The sequence below is a fragment of the Sinocyclocheilus grahami genome, unplaced genomic scaffold, assembly GCF_001515645.1.
Source record: "Sinocyclocheilus grahami isolate Dianchi unplaced genomic scaffold, SAMN03320097.WGS_v1.1 scaffold300.1, whole genome shotgun sequence".
NCBI lineage: Eukaryota > Metazoa > Chordata > Actinopteri > Cypriniformes > Cyprinidae > Sinocyclocheilus > Sinocyclocheilus grahami.
Window position 1 is genome coordinate 1,518,411 of NW_015505479.1, and position 20,798 is coordinate 1,539,208.

Below are 20,798 nucleotides of genomic sequence, written 5' to 3' on the forward strand. Positions count from 1 at the left end.
TACGCGTACTAACTGAATTAAACTTTGGGCTTCAAGTGCACTGTACACATACCCTAATGTAAGCACAAAACCAAAGTATACCGTAATTTGGTCTTCATGCACACTGTACACATGCTAGCATTGCATATAAAAAAAAAATGTGTACTGTATGGTAAGCATACCCTAGTATGCACATAAAAATGAAGTATGCAGTACTTTGGGCATCATGCTCACTGTATGTATGCCCTAGCTTACGCGTACTAACTGAATTAAACTTTGGGCTTCAAGTACACTGTACTCATACCCTAATGTAAGCACAAAACCAAAGTATACTGTAATTTGGTCTTCATGCACACTGTACGCATGCTAGCATTGGATTTAAAAATGTGTGCTGTATTGGTACGCATACCTTAGTATGCACATAAAAAAATGAAGTATGCAGTACTTTGGGCATCGTGCTCACTGTATGCATACACTAGCGTATGACTAAAAACTGAAGTATACAGTACTTAGGGTACACTGGACCCTGCTGAGCTGAGAGGCTGGCGAATCGATCCGCAGCGAGGCCTCGCATCGCATCGCATGGGCGTCGTACCTCATCTGCGCGAGCGCTCAGTGATGATGCGGATATCTGTCGCCGGCTCGCGCTGAATCTGATCCCGTCGCGCGTTGAATTTGATGTTTGACCACTTTGCCCTTTTTCCTCGGAGGAGAGAAAGCGATGGGATCGGGTGCCGTGGATTCCTCCCAGTGGCTGTCAGTGAAGGAAGAGACTATTTTCCTCCACGATGGACTAATTCGGGTCACGGACCTGGCGGAGCTGCCCAGCGAGATCGGTGTGTCCGAACAAGGGGAGTCCGAGCAGGAGGTATGCATTTATTAGCTTAACACCAAAGTTAACTAACGCTAGCTCGGCTCGCCTGGGACTGGATGAATTAAGCATTTAGTCGTGTTAAATCACATATCGTGTTTTTCCGGTTGATGTAAACATGCTCTAAACCCGTTATGAGCCGGATTAAATACTGCATTTAACGGCCGATGGATTAACGACGCTTATACACAACTCTTTAAGATTGTTATTGTAAATGTGCATGTCGTATATAATGAGAGAGGCACACAGTTTTGTTAGCGTTAGCATAGCACAGGCAGGCTAGTATTAGGGGGAGATGAATCTCTCACTGGCGTGTGGCAGCCAGCTATTGACCTGTGCGTAGGATGCATTTACAATTCAATTCAAGACAATGCATGCAATTCTGATGTAGGACGCCCAAATACGACAACTTATAACGTTAGTTATGATAGTGACATTCAGTGCTGGGGAAAGTTACTTTTAAAAGTAATGCATTACAATATTGCGTTACTCCAGAAAAAAGTAACTAATTACGGTACCTCGTTACTTTTTATGGAAAGTAATGCGTTACGTTACTTTTACGTTACTTTTTCAATCTGGACAGGGCATGCTTGTTTGTTTTTAAAATAAAACAAGTTCTATTTTTGGCAAATATAAAAGCCTTTTCACACCTGAAGTGAAATATAAAATTACGGCCGTACAGTAGAATGCAGAAGAAGAAATTTCAACACACTTCAGCAATAAACAAAGACACGCAAATGTGGGTCTAGAGTCATTTGTGCTTATTAGTACGCTTGAACTGGATCATTGAAGGTCAGAAGCAAAGACATTGTTTAATAGAATGGGATTAAATACATAAAGGATATTTGTGTTGTTTAACATATAGTTATTGCAGGTTTGCATCATATTCTGAGTTGCATTATTGCATTATGCATTATTTTTATTCATTTTGAGGAATACTGAATCTGTTTTTTGTGTGTGCGTGAGATGAATTCATGCATATTCATATTTATTTTAGAACTACAGTAACATCTTCTGATTTCTCTCGACATGGCGACACCAGAGCTGTCAATCAATACATTGGAAAATAAAGTAACTTGCATTACTTATTTGAAAAAGTAACTCGGATATTCTCTTGTAAATTAAAAAGTAATGCGTTACTTTACTAGTTACTTGAAAAAAGTAATCTGATTACGTAACGTTACTTGTAATGCGTTACCCCCAACACTGGTGACATTTCCCTCAGTACGATAAGTTAGGGCTTTCTTCACTATTACAGTAACCTAAACGCTCTAACACAAATGTTGAACTAAGCACACAATGCCATTTTCCTCCATAAGTAATTTATTTAAGTAATAAAACATGAGTAGACATTATAAACTGTAGTCATTTAGTAACGGCTAAAGGGCGTTGCTTGGCGATGTACTATCTATGTGTCCCAGTTCACATACCCTCCACCCTAAATAGTATGCAAGATTAGAATTAGTGTGCCCCAAATAGAATGCTGCAACGAGTATACCAAGGAAACCAGAATGGCTTGCTATTGCTGGTGGATTTGTGTGGACAAAGATTCTCTTATTAAAGGGGTTATATGATGGGATTTCAAGTTTTGCTTTCTCTTTGGAGTGTTACAAGCTGATTGTGCATAGATAAGATCCCTGAAGTTGCAAAGACTAAAGTCTCAAAACCAAAGAGATATTCTTTATCAAAGTTAAGAGTCAGCCACGCCTACCTAAAACGCCTTGTTCTAACACGCCCCCACATATCTACCTCACTATGTGGAAATATTAGCATAATGCGCCCAAATGTGCACGCAAAGAAAGAAGGCGTGGTTTCAGTAACCGCAGTTAGTGTTGAAGCAGCATGTCAGGGAGACGCTGTGTGTTTCAGTGCGAAAGCAAAAGCACTTTATTTGGCCTTCCGGAAGTAGATGCATTTAGGAATCTTTAAGATCACTTACAACAGAACAGCAATGCATTTTATGGACGACCGTTTCGTGAACCTAGGAGAGGAGGTCATTCTGACTTTGCTATGACAATCTGGTATTTGCTATTGACTGTTCAAATGTGGAGTTTTGCGCATTGTGTGTGTGCGTGCGTGCGTGCGTGAGAGAGAGAGACAGGGTCACATCACAGTGGAGTCAGCTGTCTTAACCGTGGCTTGTGTACTGCAAACACATACCAGCTTCATCACTGTGTCTGTCACGCGACTCTGTTCCCCTTTCGGGCTCTGTCTTTACATTTAGTTTGAAAGATGAAGCTTGCGATTATGGTAAGGGGCGTTACATTTCTGACGAGTGCTTGCGGTGTTCGGCCAATCACAATGCACTGGGTCAGCTGGCCAATCAGAGCAGACTGCGCTTGTCGGAAGGAGGGGCTTTGTAGAAAACGAAGCATTTGAGAGAGGCGGGGCATAGAGGACCTACAATAATGTACAGTATTTGAAAAATAATGTGTTTTTTGAACATTAAAGCATGTCAACATATTCTGTTACACCAAATACACAAACTAATGATCTTTAAAAAAGCATCATATGACCCCTTTAAAGGAAACATCTGTGTGACTGAATCGTATTTTGTGTATCATTTTTATGTATCATATTGGAGAAATATAAGTGCAATATGAGTCACGACAAAAGCTGTGTCCCAAATAATGTACTCTCTACAAACAGGGGTTTTCAATCTTTTAGATGCCACAGACCCCCAAATATGATAGTCTTAGTGTCCCTCATCCTAATATTTAAAAGGTCTCTATATAGTTTCTTGCATAAAGACCTAATTTATATAGTGAAAATTTCATTCAGTATTATTTTTTACATTATTACTGATTGTAGTACTGTACTTTTTTATATTTATTTACTAAATTACACATTTATGTTCTTATTTAGTTTAATCAGATATTTATTTATTTTAGTCTTTAAATGGTTAATTAAGTGCACCATCCGGTACACTTTTTAGGGCCCATGCACCTCTTGGAATTGCTCTGTTTATCCTTTTTTGGAATTTTCAGTGCGTACACACTTACTCACACTATGCATACTACAAAATAGCATAGAGTAATACGCAAACTGAGATGCATCTACTGTCAGGGCCCGTCCCAATACCACACTTGTGGTCACTGCACTTGGACCACTCGTCTACTTGCATGATGCATTTCCTCTGTAACCTGATGGGACACACTTACAGTGTTGTAAAAATGCAAGTAAAGTTTTTAAACAGCGTAAATATTTACACATTTTGAGGTTCAGAACTTCCAAATGTCTGTTCGGTAGTCATAACTAAGAATTGAATGCTGCCTTCAAGTGCATGCGTTTGTTATTACGACGTGCCATGCATTCAGAAACATAACATTGATGCAATCTAAACGAAACTGATTATATTGTGATCAATAAACCCCAATAACTACATCTGATTTGAAAATTATGAAAAAATATTAATTTCTGTTACTTACCTATTCATGGTATCACAAACATATGTGACGAAAACCGCGAAAGCTCAATGATAAACACCATTTGGCTACACACATGCTTTCCACTCACTGATCTTTATATTATATGTAGATTATATGATATTATCCATATTGTGTTTCTGCCGTGTTTTACATTAATATGCCTCTTCCAACATCACAACTCTGCCACGTGTATATCAGCGTTTCAGGTTTGTAAATAAGAAGGAATAGCACAGGTAGTTGGCTTTTTAATTTGTTTTGTTTAGTGTTTTTTTTGTGGCACTGTATACTGTAGCAATACAGGCCATCTCCAGAACCCCCTTCTCCTCCTTTAGATCCGTCTGGTTGTTTTTCCTCTCGTTTGTTGCCATACAGATGTCTCTGTGCACTTCCAGTCTGTTGCAGCATGCCTTTATTTTTTTTAGTCTTTTGATTCTACAGGTGGAAAAACACACAGGTAGCAACAGTGAATCTAATCTTCATTCTGAAGTTCAAAAGTTCACTTTAAGAGTGAACAAAATGAGTCTAACGTTTGATGAATGGAAAATGCATTAGAAAGGGCGATTATACAGTATATTATGCAGTTTCCCTATTTTCAGCATTGATGTCAAAACACTACTTTTGCTTGATCTTACAGCAAAAGTAGCAAAAGTTGCGGCTCAGTTGGTAATAAACAGTGGTTTGGGACAAATATAATGCAATTGAATTGAAAACTTTATGAAATTTTAGGATGCTGTGTGTCGTCGGCCAGAGGTGTCCAATGCATGAGTCATTTGTTGTGAATTGGACTAAACTGGTTGCTTTTTGTGTGCGGCTCGCAAGGGAAAGACGTGTTATTTTCTGCTGTACATCACTGATGGTAATGTGTCAATGTTTGTTCAGTAACAGAATAAACTTCTGACTCATTACTTTCAGTCATGTCCATCTTGAAATGAAGCAAGTTTTGTGTGCTTCTTGTAACTTAAGCCAGTGGAACCAGGCCTTGTTTGTTGCGCACTGAGCGAATTACCTGAGAGTAATAGCTAGATTAATTGTGCATTTATATCAAATAATTATATATAGTTGCCAGGTATGTTTTCAGCAAGTGAGCTGCAACCTGAAATTGGGCAAACTGTCTAATGGAGAGGATTCAGAAAGAAATGCTCAGTAAGAAAGGAAATACTGCTCACTGCTTGCATGAAAGAAACGGTGTTGAGCAGGTATAATAGATAAACCAGTATTTTTAATACTTTAAATCATTTGTTGATTGTATGACTCTTCAAGTATGTATATAAACAAAAAAAAATTAGTTTGGCCTGTTCCATGGTGATGTGTATATTGTGAGATATGTTGTTTTCGGCCAGCGTTTTAAGAATATTGCAAGATATTTAAAAAAAAGTTTGTGTTATCCTAATCCAGAAAAAGGTTATTATACACCGCATGCATAATTATTAGGCACGTTGATATTCTGATGATATTTTTTTTCCAAGCACATTTGACCAATTCCAAACCACATCAATCTTAATAACTACTATTAATTTGGTATTTAATCATTTATAAGTGATATATAATGGTCCATGACGGCTGGAAGTGAAACACTCCTTATATTCAGGTGTGCAGAATTATTAGGCATGTTTTCTTTTACAGATAAAATGAGCCAAAAAAAGAGGTTTAACTCAGACTGAAAAGTAAAAAATGGTTAAATCCCCATGAGAAATATTCAAAGCTAATGCAATACAGACATTACAAAGTTAAGACATGACCACTGGACAGGAAAATGCTCATTGGGTTCTGATATTTTTTTTCCAAGCACATTTTACCAATTCCAAACCACAACAATCTTAATAACGACTATTATTTTTGTATTTAATCATTTATAAGTGATATACAATTGTCCATGAAGGCTGGAAGTGAAAAACTTATATTCAGGTGTGCAGAATTATTAGGCATGTTTTCTTTTACTGAAAAAATGAGCTAAAAAAGAGGTTTAACTCAGACTGTTAAAAAAAGCCAGAAAGTCAAAAATTATTAAATCCCCATGAGAAATATTCAAAACTAATGCAATACAGAAATTGCAAAGTTAAGACATGACCATTGGACAGCAAAATGCTCACTTGGTCAGCGAGGTCAGAAAAAACAGGTGGAGAAGAAAAGACATGTTAACGGCAAAAGATTTAAGAATTAATGTGAAGAATTAGATGGAAAACCATCAGGTGTGTGTATATATATATATATATATATATATATATATATGTGTGTGTACACACACACATTTTATACTGTTAGTATGTTTTATTACTAGTATGTTTAAAATAATAATTAATTAATAAATTAAATTAATTATGCAACTAATAATTTTGGGGATGTGTTCCCATTATAGCTTTTATAGGGTTGTACATACTTAATCATTCATTTGTTTTATTTTTTATTTTCACTTAAATTGCTAGATACAATCCCTGAGTTTGACAGCGTTGAAGCAAGTAGCTAATTTTAGATTAGCCTGATGAGGGTCTTTTCTGTGCTCTTGCAGATCTTGACATTCGAGACCAAGAACCCAGCGGAGCTTGCCGAGCGCCTGCGAGCCGTCTGCGGAAACCAGAGCAACGCTTACACCAGACTATTGGAGTACCGTCTCAATGCTCTGCGCGGACTGTGGGGGGCGCAGCGACAGCTGGCCCTAGAGGAGCAGCAGGAGCATGACGGGGTCCTCCCAGGGAGCGCCGGAGGGGCCGACGAGGAGACGCTGGCCCTGCTTAAGCGACAGGGCTTCCTGCAGCCTCAACATCACCACCATCCTCACCACCCTCCGATGGCCGCCGGCACCGATCAGGCGCCGTTTACCTCACGCGTCGGCCTCCTGTTGGTCTTTCCACTACTGCAGTCGCAAACTCGGCACGACCCTGCGCTCTGCGGCGTCACCGCTGAGGTCCTGCTCGCGTGTCTGCGCGACTGCCAGCCGCTCAGCCTGGGCAAGGAGCCTGCAGACTGCCTTAATGGCCTGGAGAGGTTGCTTTGCTCCTGGCTGGAGGAGAAGAGTGAGCCGGAGGGAACGGCACAGGCGAGACCACTGCTCACCCAACAGCAGAGGCAGAACGCAGCAGCTGCTCTAGTGGCTCTATCATGTGCAAGGTGAGCGCAGTACAACGTCTACTCGTTTTCAGCTTCAGCCTTTATTTATGGCTTTTAGTCACTTTGCAATAGTTTGCAAAATCATTGTTTTTTCATGCACTGGTCAGTTTTGAGATTTTGGGCTATTTTTAGTGATGCACCAAAATGGTCCAGAAACATAGTAAGGAAATTGGTAAAATAGTCCATGTGACATCAGTGGTCCAACTGTAATTTTACGAAGCTATGGGAATACTTTTTGTGCGCAAAGAAAACAAAAATAGCAACTTTATTCAACAATTCTTCTCCTCATCAGTTGTTGAATAAAGTCATTATTTTTGTTTTCTTTGCACACAAAACGTATTGTCACATGGACTATTTTACCGATTTCCTTGCTATGTTTCTGGACCTGGGAACATTTCAGTTGTGTTGCTGTCTATGGGAGGGTCAGAGAGCTCTCGGATTGCATAAAAAAAATCTTAATTTGTGTTCTGAAGAGGAACGGAGGTCTTACAGGTTTGGAACGACACGAGGGTGTGCAATTAATGACAGAATGTTCATTTTTGGGTGAACTATCCCTTTAATAACCAATTAATTAATCACATTAGGGGTAGGCGATATGACCAAAATCTTACATCAAGATACGAGTAATTTTATTTCACGGTAACAATATATATCACAATATAGTTATTTTTGCTTTAAATAAGGTCTTTATGATATTAAAATTTTTGATACCATAGAAATTTCATAATTCTTGTCACCAGTGTCAGTATCACAAAACCACTCCTTTTCGACCCTACATGTAATATAGCGCATTTTATAGCTGATTACCAGGTTTATGAACATTGAATGTCTTTCTTGAGGTAAATGTGGTTGTGACATGGTTTTATTGACATCTTTCCACGGTTGAAACACTGAGTGATTATATGAGACATGATAATGATCAAATTAACAATTTGAAAGCTGAGACTTTGTTTCATATTAAAAGTGACAAAGCACACATCTTATTGTGATTATTGGATGACAGGTGCTACAAATAATATTTAGTGAAGTTCGTGCAACAGAAAACAGCACAAACTAAAAGATCGATCTTGAGATTTAAGAATCCATATCAGTATTGTGTAAAAATGAGAAATTGATATGGTTAATCCAGCAGCACTGTGCTTGCTTGTTTGTAGTTTATCCACGTGCATGAAACAGACAATGAAACAGTCAAAATCCACCATTGGAGAAACACTAGTTAAACGCCACTGTTTTTAATCAATGATTTCAGCTCTCCAAAAATATCCCAGCCAAAACCAAAAATGGCTGTTTTGGCTGAATATTTTCAGTTGCTGAAATTTCAGTGCATCACTAGCTATTTTCTTCCATAACATGTCTTTTTCACACTAGTGGAAAGAAAAGTTATATTATTGCGCTTTATGTATTTGCATCTTTGGAGTTCAATTAAAATTCATATTTTTAAATGCTGAGATTTTTCTCACTTTTTCCACACTTGCATAAAACTTTAGTTTTATTCCTATGTTCTGATTTTTATTTATATCACATTTAATTTCTAAAAAGATTTTTTTTTTCTATTGAGAGTTTTTCTGATTTATGGAGTAATAAAAATAGATCCATAATCCCATATGTAACTCTAACATGCAAGTCATTTAACTAATTATTTTAGCAAAATGAAGAAGAATTTTAAACCTGGCTTTATACAATGTTCAAAATTGGAATTATGATGATATCTGTTAGTTAAAATGTTTATATCTCAGTATAGTTGCCCCAGTTAAGTATGGTACTCTCAATGCATTTTTGGCCCTTTTAAACAAGCCGTTTATCCAGTCAGTCATAAATGGTAAGCTGAGACACACGGCACTTAAGTACTAAAGTACTCAATGCCTCTCCTTCAACCACTTTTGATCTGATATGTCTAGGAAGGAGTCTCTCTTGATTTCTTAGCTACATGCATCACTATATCAGTCAAAAAACAGGGGAATACAGCAAGGAAACTAACACAACTCTGTTGCTCTGTCTGTGTTCGCAGGGGTTCTCTCAAAACGTTCATTCACACGGTCCACCTGCTGCAGAAACAGACAGACCTGGGTCAGCTTCCAGTGGCGGATGTTCTCTACAGGTGAGCTGTGTCGTGATATTACTGTCTGTGAAGACATATTAAACCGCTTCTGTTAACTCTTATGAATGGTGCAGAATAAACAGGGTGGGAATTATTAACCAGTTTTATAACGGTAACTTTACTAGGAGTCGTCGTGTCTTCATGTTGTATTTTAGGAAAGGTGTTACTGGCTGTTTTTTTCTGGGGCTTTATTGACATGATTTTTCAGAATATCCTAATATCCTCTCACTTGTAGACTGCTGCTTCTTGAGGGAGGTCCAGGCTCACCGTCCTGCTTGTTAGGGGCGAAACACAGTGTTTCGTGGGGCTTTGAGGACATGCTGCCCACGCCAGAGAGCAGCGCCGCTGGAGCAGAGAGCAAAGGTGAGCGACAGAGATGGCTGACCTTTTGTAATCAGGCTCTCAAAAAGTATATAACAATTTGGATATAGATTTATCGGCCAACATATCGGTTATCGGCTTTCAAAAATAAAGAATAATCGGTTATCGGTATCGGCCAAAATTTTCATATCGGTGCATCCCTAGTTTTTGTAACTGCGTTGAGAAAGTTATAAGATCACACAATTCTTTAAAATGTCTCTAAAATGTAAAACTTGTTACTGCTTTTTTTTTGCTCTAAATAATAATATAGTGGTCTGTCTGTCAACCTCAATACTTTGCGCTAGGGCTGCACGATACATCGTTTGAGCATCGATGCCGCGATGTGCGCATTCACGATAGTCACATCGCATTATTTGTGCCTGTAATGACACATACGCGCGGAATTTTGTCAAAATGCATGTCTCTGCAAGTATCCTTGTAAACACAGTTGCTTATGGCTTAGATGAAGGTAAAGAATCGAGAAAGAAAATGGATGTGTAACAGTATATTGGTTCACAACAGTTTAGTGTTCCTGTTGCTTTCTGTGTCATGAATGTTAAACAAAACACAGAGAAAAATCACTTTTGTAGCTTTAACACAGAGTTATTAGATTTAATTTATAAAGTGAAGACTATGCAGTGTTATTTTACATTTGATTATTCGGTTTCTGTACGTGAATGCTGTTAGACTTTAATATTAAGCAATGTTTATTTCATTTGTATCTTCGTTCGGTTATATTTATCTGTGCTTGTAATTTGTTTATTTTCTATGCTGATTTACTCACCTGCTAAATCACTCCAATCATTGATAATTTTTTTCCAAATAGAGCTATTCAAGTCATCTGGTGAATTTTTTTTTTTTTTTCTCCATATCGCAATATATATATATAGCAGAAGAACAAAATATCGCAATGTGAGTTTTTTGCAATATCGTGCAGCCCTACTTTGCGCGCAGCAACACAAAAACAACTGTGAATAATAAACCGTAAGCAGACTATGAAAATATGAAGCTGTTTAAATGTGTAGTCTGCATGTTCTTTGTGTTTCTGTGTGGTCTTCATGACAACCCTTCAAAATAAAAGTTTGGTTTAACTTTAAGAAATTGTAACAGAAATATGTAACTGCGGTAGAATGAACTTCTCAAATAATAATAAACATATTTGTATTTTTTTTAAGGAATATCTTGCAATTTTATTTTTTTCCTGTTTTACTTTTAACAGTAAACCTCTGTTGTGCAGCACTAAGTTTGCCAAAAAATAAAAGGAATTGTTACATTTTCATTTGATTACATAAAAAAAAAAAAGTGTTAGAAAAATGCGTTTTTGATAATGAAGTTGTATTAAATAATAACTCCTGGAAAATTAAGAGAGACAACACAGAATTTTCTAAAAAACAACAACAATTTCTATTCAATTGATTAGACATGTTTTGGATTATTAAAATGTAACTAAACCATTAAAGTGAAAAAAAAAAAAGTAAAACAAACATTATTTGTGAAAAATAAAACTGAATTTGTGGAAAAAAATATAGATTTCGGTTTAACTTTTAAGAAATTGTTGTTAAATTGTAAGTTTAATGATTTTAATTACTTAGACATGCTTTATTACTGCTATTTAGTTTACCGTTAAAAATGGAATTCCGAAAAAATTAAATGCTTTATTCTCGAAAAACAGAAACTGACTGGAGTTTGGAAAAAATACAATGGATTTCATAGGGCCCTAAGCATACCAGTACAATCCCTGCTCCTACTTTGCTGTTGACTAGAAGTAATTTTTCCCTTTCAAAGGGAATTTGCGGTGCGTCTCTGCTGTCTTTTGCCTCCTCAGACACTCTCTGTCATCTCTTTCTCTCTCTGTTTGCCCGTCTCAGACTCGGACCTGGGCCGCAGCCTGGCTACAGATGGTTTCTATCTCTACACGACAAACTCTTTTGGGAAGGGCTTAAGCAAGCTGGGCTCGGGGCAGCATGGGACGCTGAGGTAACTCTAAAACCACACAACCACCACTTCACCTCCTGCCCTGCTCTTCTGTTTGTGCCAGTGACCTCCAGGCCACTATTGTGCTCTTTCTACAGCTCCTGCTTTGTTCTGCTGCCTTTCTCATTTATGCTCTGTGAGCAGCTATATTTGTTAGATGTTTGGACCCCGTGAAATTCTGCTGTCGATGAACGTCAGTGTTTCATTCCTCTCTTAAATGACTTCTCGCTCTTCCTCAGTCTTATGGGTGAATCTCGTAAAGAAATGTCCTGGACGTGTTTAAGAAATAATTTTGCCTAAAGGAAAATATCAACATAATAGGGGATGTGTCTTGCAGTTAAACCACGTAGAAATTGTTATCCTGCTGAAGTCACAGTGGATGTTGTTAGTTTCTGTGTAAAAAAAACATAATTTATTTCAGGACAAAAACTATTGTAAAGTATCTGAATTATAATTAGATTTTTGATTAGATGAATTCATTTTAAATGGCAGCTTGTGTACCATCTGAAAAGTCAGATTCTCTTGTATAATTTGAAATGTAACATTTATATACTTTGATGTGTAACATTTACTTGTCTGAAACCCATACAACTCTCTATTAAGGCTTTTCCAGAGAAACCAAATGGGAAAAGAGAGTGGATTTCATGCATTATTAATTAACTGACCAGGATTTTGCAAATGTAATGGACTATAGGAATAGCGTTATTTTAGTATTGTCTATATACTATATTATAGTATTTATAAAATGTTTTAACTAGCTTTTACTTTATATTTTCAGTTTTCGTTTTAATTTAATTTGTAATCATTTTGATATGTGCTTTTGTCATTTTTATTAGTTTTGGAATATATCTATTTAGATTTATTTCAGTTTACCTAACTTTTAAGTTTTTATCTAATTCTATATTTTTTATTTCAGTTAATGGAAACTATTTTTAATAGTTTAGTTATCAATAATGGCACTGGATAGGAACTTGAGGAGCTAGAACATTTAAAAGAAGTAATTATCAGAATTTAGAAATGCATACAAAACTTAACAGGCAACCATATACACACACACTCACACACACACACACACACACACACACACACACACACTGTCTGTTATTTATGGCAGGGTACCTGGTTTGGTTCAAAAACATTTTTTTATGCTGGTTGAAGTCTTTTCACATCCCATTGCAGGGCTCTACGGATACTTTTCTTTTTAGGAGCACTTGTGCTCCTAATTTAAAAAATTTAGGAGCACGGTCAAAAGTTTAGGAGCACCTTCTAATCAATAATCAAAAATTCTGATAAAAAAATTAACCCTCCCATTACGAGGTGATAGTTGACTCCTTAAAGTGATTTATAGGGAATTTTGTTTTTACCTTCGTAATGGCATTTTTTCTAACTTTATTAAAAGTATGTCATAGCACCTTCTAATCAGTAATCAAAAATTCTGATAAAAAAATTAACCTTCTCATTACGAGGTGATAGTTGACTCCTTAACGTGATTTATAGGGAATTTTGTTTTTACCTTTGTAATGGCATTTTTTCTAACTTTATTAAAAGTATGTCATCTTTTATCAAAATTTAAAAAAATATATTTATAAGCTTTTTAACATTTCTAATTAAAACAATAGAATAAAAACAAGTAGAAGAAGAATAAGTTGCCAATCGAATGAAATCAGTATTTAAGAAATAAATTTGTGCTACAGAGATGGCACAGAAGAACACACAAGTGGCTTGTATGTGTATTTTCAGACGTTTAATGAGACTCAGAGGTCGCATGAGTGCAATTAAATTCATAAATTCATGTTGAGGTTAATGTTTTAAATATAACATTTTGAATATAGAAATGATTTAAATAACAGAAAAGATGCTTTAAAAATTAAACTAAAACTGCCAGCAGGTGGCGTCAAGTCACTGATTTTATCACTGAATCATTCATTCAATTGATTCGTTCGAACAGCTGATTCATTCAGGAACGAAGTACGTGACTGTGTTTATGAATGGGTAATTGAATCATTGACTCACTAGATTCGTTTAAAAACGCAGGTCATTCATAAACGAATCACCGCTGTGTTTAAATGGCGATGTGCAGCGGCTCAGCTGTTACTTGAAAAAAAAAAATTTTTCGTTAATGAAATAGAGCAAAATAAGGCAATAGTGTTGTAGTCAGACAATGTAAGTCACTTAATATTAACTTCTTGTTTAATGAACTGTTGTATTAAATCAATATCACATTTGCAAACTCCCTTAATAATCATTAAAAGCTGTCACTCATCTTAGTTTATCCCGATCTCACAAAACTCCATTATACGAAGCTCTCTACACTGCACAATGAATCTCTTATTTACACCCCGTCAACACTGTGTTTGTTATAATGAGAGGATATGTCTGTGATACATTACTCAACGCTGCAGAAACACGTATGTATATTAGAACCTTTGAAGCTCCCTCAGCGCAAACACAAATATATGTAATATCAGGTCAGTCGCACTGGTGCTCCTAAATAGTATTTCATAGTCGCACGCAGTAGTTTTCAGTCGCAAATGCACTATAGAGCCCTGCATTAACAATCACTAAGTGAAGTGGTCTAAATGTATTTATATGTATTTATATCGTCTGTGGAAGGTGCAGGACCATATAATGTTCGCCCAATCATATCCCTCGGTCCGAGCGCTATGATAGGTTTTCCTACCTGCCTGTCAGCGTATGTATTTGCATACCTCTGTTTGAGCAGACATGATACGTCATCAGCCTGCTTCATTACGCAATGCAGCCTCAAATTAGAAATTTTATCGCATACCTGCTGCCACTGCCAGACAAAAAAAACGACGACAGCTGTGGTTAAACGTGCTAAAACAAGTGGACTGGACAGAAACGATCGTCAAAAATGCTCTGAGTTTGCAGCGCACACTTCTTATCAGAAAATGTTCAATAAAGTATTGTCTTTTGCTGTTATCGGTGCATCTAAAGATTTCTTATGCATCTCACGACTATGTCGTGTATGAAATAAAGTCATATGCATGTGTGTAAAACAACAAACTGACGATTTATATGTTTAATCATTTGTAATTGTATATACATTGTTGTGATTAATTGTGGCTGGAATAATGATGTAGCTGTAAAAATAGCTGCCTGCTGAAATTGAAATGTATATATCAATAATATAACCTTTCCATATGCAGGTAAAATCTGATTTTCTCCAGTCATTGTTAAAAAAACAAGCTAACAAACTTCATAGCTGGCGGTCAGAGGAATCTTTCTCCCTCCACCTAAGCTCCGCCCACAGAAAAACGTCACAATGTTTACCGTCAGAAAAAGGGTCTATAGTTAATAGCATCTCTGTTTAAAAGCACCACGGCTAAAAATACTCAACTCCACTAACTGTCGACAATCCTGGCACATCCCTGAAACCTAAAACTTTGTCCTCTGCTCTTCCTCCCAGGGGTTTTGTGTACTGTCGGAACGAGGAACTGGAGGCGGGGTGGTTGGCGCACAGCAGTGGCTTTTTGCTCCACCGTCCAGCCTCTTTTGACACCAAACCTCATCAGCTGTGCTACGTCATCGACCCCTTCACACTGCAGGTACGACCCCTGCATCTCAAACCATCACCTTTCACATTGCACTTTCAAATCGACATTGCAAGAAAGAATGTATTTGGATATTTCTACTCGTATGATTTTTATTTTGTTAAAGTGTATTATTTCTAAGTATGCTTGAAAATAAGACCGTTGCATGATTTGGGGACATGCTTGTTGAGTTGTTACTGATGCGATATGCATTTTGGAAAACATCTCAGTTTTAGTTGATGTTTCAGCAAATGTTGGTAAAAAAATGGATGCCGAATCAACTTTTTTGTTCGTAAAATTAAGAATGTATTCAATTCAGTTCAAGTTTATTTGTATAGCGCTTTTCACGATACAAATCGTTGCAAAGCAGCTTTACAGACAATTACGTTTCTACAATATATTTAGTAGTAGCTTATCAGTGTCAAATTGATGTACATATGGCAGAAATGTACGGTAAAATTCAGTTTATGACGTAATCAAACAGACGGTGAACACTATTTTTAATAGTAATATAACAGCAATAATTATATGTTGTAATCAAACTTGTAGCAAAATTTGGTAGTTTATGTTGTTTCAGGGTTGGCATGTATGTGAATTTATTTAATTTATTAAATTTTTTAGTTTATACCCCCTCTATGCTGTAATTTCAGTTTAAGTTTGGAATTTCATAACATGTCAAATAGTTGGTATGGATTACTCCTGAAAATGTAATTACAAAAAGTAATTAAAGTAATTAAAATTATTTAGAATTTTTGTCTGGAGGTTTGCTAGATGTCAGTTTTTTTTCTGAATTTTGCAAGCAGATTTCTCAAAGTTGCAAATGGTGGAAATTAGTCTCGAATCCTCCACGTGTACCAAATTTTGTAACTTGTAAATGTCAGTTGACCCAAAAAAATACCATTATATGCTGTTATATGCAAAACATTTAGACCAGCAGGGTGGCTGAGAGTGCCTTTAGAAAAAAATCTAAGAAATTAATGTGAATTTAATCTACATTTGTATCAAGTTATGACAGTACTGCACTGCAGATTGAAAACCACAGCCACAACCAAATCCTAAGTCCTCACATTAACAATTATGAGAATAAATAAACATTACTGGCATAGTGTTTGGACGGGCAAATTAATGTTGTAAACAAGTGGATTTTTTTTCATGCATTACACTTTATTTCTATTATGGTTGTCACTGTAACATAAAGGAACAGTTACCCTGTCATCATTAACTTATTCTCCAAACCTGTGTGAATTAGTTTAATCTGTGTGCAGCATCTTATGGGACATAAAAATGACATTTTAATGAGTGACTTGTAGTGGGTTTTTTGACAGCCGATGCCGATATCTTGAAAAGCAGGGTGGCCGATATAAAGCCGATATAATTTTATATATTTTAATTAATATTTAAGAAATTTGAAATCATTTGGAAATGGGTTAAAATAGTGTAAAATAAACATATTTTTCTCAAATAAATATTTAATAAAAATCTCATTGAAAAGGAAGTAAACACTGTAACCAACAGGGCATTCAGTATTCTGGGAAGTTTGTGTGCATTGGGAATCATATATATATATTTTTTTCAAATAAAGCCAAGGTAACACTAATTTTACATATAGCACGCAATGAAAATGACATGAATATGGCAGTGGGCAAATGCATAAAGCGCAGCATAATTTGAAATCATGAGTTAAAGTTTGTCGATCGCGCGACTCCAGTCAAGCTGAACTCTCCTCCTGTCCGTATTCAATTCACACGGACCGACCGTCACGCAGAGCACGCTCGATCATGCAGGATACAAATGCACACTTCACAAGATCTCAACTAGATTCCACTAAGTCTGCAAGGTTTGTGAAATTAAATGTTCATTAGTCATTCAAAGATTTGCGTGTTTGCTGAATGCTGACGGCCAACGAGAAAGTATTATAATGTTTGCCTTTCTATTACTAAATAATATTAAATCGGCTCCGCCATCACCAACCCCGTCAAAGAGGAGCAGTCGGGTAATGCTGCTGTATGTTGTTTGTGCCTCGGCTGCTCCCAAGCACCAGCTTCTCTGGCTTAGTTTCTACAATAATGGGAGCCATTGTGAAAAAGAAGTGCGCTTAATTTTACTGAAAGTGCACATGTAGTGTACTTCAAATATTAAAAGTATATTTTTTCAAAAACTGTACTAACAGGTAATATAATGTTAATGAAATAAAAGGCCACTTAAGTGACTTAAAGAGACACTTTCATGAATGTTTCTGAACACACTTAAGTACACTTTTAAAAAAAGTGACCTTTGTAATAATTGTCAAATTAAATATTTTTCTTTAAAGTACGTTTTAAATCATTAGGCTTTAATAATCCGTTATCATTTTTTTTAAAAAGTACACTTTTTTTTATGTGTTGACTAACGCACATGTAAAGTACTTGAATATAATTTGAGCTGTAGTGTGTTACTCGGTATTACATTTGAAGATAATTTATTTGAAATCTACTTAATTGCAACTTCATCATTATCAGCTGTAATGTGTGATTACAAATATATTTAAATACACAACATGCAAGTTTCAGAAGAAATCTGTATATATACTGTGTGCAAATTCTTTAAGATGTTTGGAATATCTTAAAAACTGCTCAAGTGTAGTTAAGCGAATTGGTGCGGGTTTTAAAGGAAAAGAGTGATCATTTTATTGATTTGATGTCGTTTACAGTGAACAGAAGTGGATGGCAGTGTTATTTTAGTGCCTGTTGTAGACCTGACAGGCCAAAATGTTGTGCTGTTTAAATTAATTATTTTTTGGAGCTTAAGTTCAGTATGTGGAAATTTTATTCTTTTTTTTTTTTCCCCCGGTTAATGTTTTTTTGTTCTGCACCAATTTTGGGTTTTGGATGTGTACACCAACTGGGTATTTTTTTAAAATATTATTTTAGTATCATTGAGATACTATTAGGCTATAGTTTTTTATCAGTAGTTTTTAGTTTTAGTTATTTCAGTATATCAGGTCAAGCTAAATGAAAATGAGAAATGTTTCCTTGGCAGCTATCTGGAATAAAGTTAGTAAGTTTTTTTTAAATATGGCATTTTAATATTTTATTTTATTTCAGTTAATTAAATATATTTGTATTTTTTTTATATTGTATTTTATTTCAGTCAGTTAAACATTTTTTTTATTTTTTTTATTTTTTTTTATTTCCAGTTTCTTTTTATTTCAAGTAAAAAAATTTTATGGTTTTAGTTAATTCTAAACCCTAACTATAACGAATGGGAAAAATAGACAAAACAACCACAACTCCAAATTCACATCTGTGCTGTAATTCTTCACCGTCGTTTTAATTGCAATGTTGATCGTGGTCTCTTGTTTTTTTTTCTCTCATCCCAGTTGTCAACACAAGCTGTGGTCTGTCTATAAAAGCACTGAGGAAGACGCCGATGTACGTGTGTGGGACGTATCTGGTGATGCTGACGCCCGCTCCAGGTGTAGCTGGGAGCTCGGCCACCCGCTCACTGTTCGGCGGCTCCAGTGGCCTTTCTTCCCTCAAGAGTAAGATCTTTATACTCTATTAAACCTGTTACTTTAGCATCGTTTCATACTGAACTCTGTCATGGATAGTGTCGGAATGGTGATTGATCATTTAACGTTATCCATTCTTAACACCACAGTTACTTAATCAAATATTTAACAATTAAAGTGTTCCCTAGTGAAAAACAAATATACTAAAATGTATTTGAAATACATTTGTTTCATGCTAAGTGTACTGCAGATACATTTACATATTTAAGCACTTATTAAAAATATGCTGCAATTGTACATTTGGGATACTAAACCGGTATACTTAAGGCCTACTAAACTGGAACAACTAATTTTGTATTTAACGTACTTTAATTGTGAGAAAGTAGTGCTGATGTTAGTGTTAATTTTGTTAACGAAAACTATGACGAAAAATGTTCGTTGACGAGTTTTTGTCCCATGACTAAGACGAGACGAAGACGAGACGTCAATAAGGTCAATAAACAATAACTATATCGGCATGCTATTTATTTGACGAAAAAAAACGTAAAATGTATTCAAAAAAAAAAAAAAAGACAAAATGTTACTGTGGACTGCTCTACACTCCTCTACTACGCGAGCGCTCATGATTGTGCGGTTGCCAGATATCAAGAGTTCAAATGCACTTGGGTTGACTAAATATGATAAAAATAAGGACATTTAACACGGGACTGAGACTAAAATTGAAAATAGCTCACAAAATTAACACTAGCTAATGTCCAACTAAAGATATACTGAAGTATATTTGGTTGTGCTAAAGTGGAACTATTGCAAGTATACTTCGAGTGCACTTTAAGACTTTATCCATTTAAAAACCAATATTATTCAAAGATCATACAATCCTCATCAATAGTGTCATTAAAACACATTTTAGGCTTAATATTAAGAAGTGTGCATTGTGCATAAGTTGCACTCCAATAGGGCTGTCGCGATTCGTCGATTTTATTCGACTATTCGATTTTTTAAAATTCTCGACTTTTTTTCCGCTCGCGTCGACTAACCGGCAAAATACCAGAAGTGGCGCATTTCACGGACGAGAATGTATAAAACACATTATTAGACTGTTTCCCAAGGCTGCATGATCTATTAAACCCATTTAAAAATCATAATTAAGCATAATTGTGAATGCACAAACGCTACGATTTAATTAAATAATTATATGCGATGCAGTTCTAATACAGTATATGCGCTTTAATTATTTACATGCGTGTAGGTTAAGTACATGCGTCACACAGCGGCTCCGTTCACTGTAGCTCCACAGGAACTGTTATCATTTACACGTGTGGAGCGTCTCAAACTCCATCTCTGCATGTTGATGTGAGTTTGGGTTTATTATAACGTTCATCTGGGAACGCAACGTGCGCCATTTCATCAGATTTGTAAGGTAAATGATTTATAAATCCACGCAAACACAGGAGAATACATTGCGGTTTCAAAATAAAGCTCAAACCCTCACTCTGAGTTTAGACGTTTTGATGTCCACATATTAATTTAATTACAGTGGCTATAGCATTTCTGTCCTAAAGAAATGGCCAAATATTAAAGATTAAGAGGACATTTGAACTAAATGGTGCTTGGTCAATATTAAACATGGATTAGATCGCACAGTAATGTGTAAAAACAATCATCAGGCCGTTGGCGCCCCCTGCAGGCCTTTACTGTAATGCGTAATGTACATTAGCTCAATTGTTTATAATACATTATGTATTTTAACAGTTTTGTTCAATAAAACCATATGATTTCTTGCTTTTGATACTTTATTTGAACTAATTATTATTGCCTTGTTGCTATTATATATGTATTTTAAGTAATTTTAAAGGCAATTGTTCACTAACATCTATTTTTATTACCACAAATAAATTAATTATAATTATAGGGCACTATGAAATCCGTTTTATTTCCA

The 20,798-nt window shown here is 35.9% G+C and overlaps 2 protein-coding genes across 2 annotated transcripts in view; both read left to right on the top strand.

Moving 5' to 3' along the window:
- Positions 1 to 497: 497 nt before the first annotated feature.
- LOC107601156 (uncharacterized) lies at positions 498 to 15,510 on the top strand. Its single transcript, XM_016293213.1, has 6 exons — positions 498 to 847; positions 6,785 to 7,383; positions 9,392 to 9,481; positions 9,717 to 9,844; positions 11,710 to 11,818; positions 15,246 to 15,510. The coding sequence occupies exons 1-6, from the start codon at positions 701 to 703 to the stop codon at positions 15,508 to 15,510; spliced, it is 1,338 nt and encodes a 445-aa protein (XP_016148699.1). The 5' UTR covers positions 498 to 700.
- A 1,829-nt stretch (positions 15,511 to 17,339) lies between these two features.
- The window catches only part of LOC107601157 (probable E3 ubiquitin-protein ligase HECTD4), a 14,606-nt gene continuing 11,147 nt past the window's right edge, over positions 17,340 to 20,798 (top strand). The window contains exons 1-2 of the mRNA XM_016293214.1: positions 17,340 to 17,362; positions 18,728 to 18,889. Of these exons, the coding sequence (XP_016148700.1) occupies positions 18,778 to 18,889 (112 nt within the window). The 5' untranslated portion in view covers positions 17,340 to 17,362; positions 18,728 to 18,777. The remainder of the gene's footprint in view (positions 17,363 to 18,727; positions 18,890 to 20,798) is intronic.

Excerpts from the sequence above, each read along its gene's own strand:
- LOC107601156 (XM_016293213.1), top strand. The coding sequence starts at position 701 with ATGGGATCGGGTGCCGTGGATTCCTCCCAGTGGCTGTCAGTGAAGGAA. Across the intron at positions 9,482-9,716 it reads GTGGCGGATGTTCTCTACAG|ACTGCTGCTTCTTGAGGGAG; the intron begins GTGAGCTGTGTC and ends TCTCACTTGTAG. Across the intron at positions 9,845-11,709 it reads CGCTGGAGCAGAGAGCAAAG|ACTCGGACCTGGGCCGCAGC; the intron begins GTGAGCGACAGA and ends TGCCCGTCTCAG.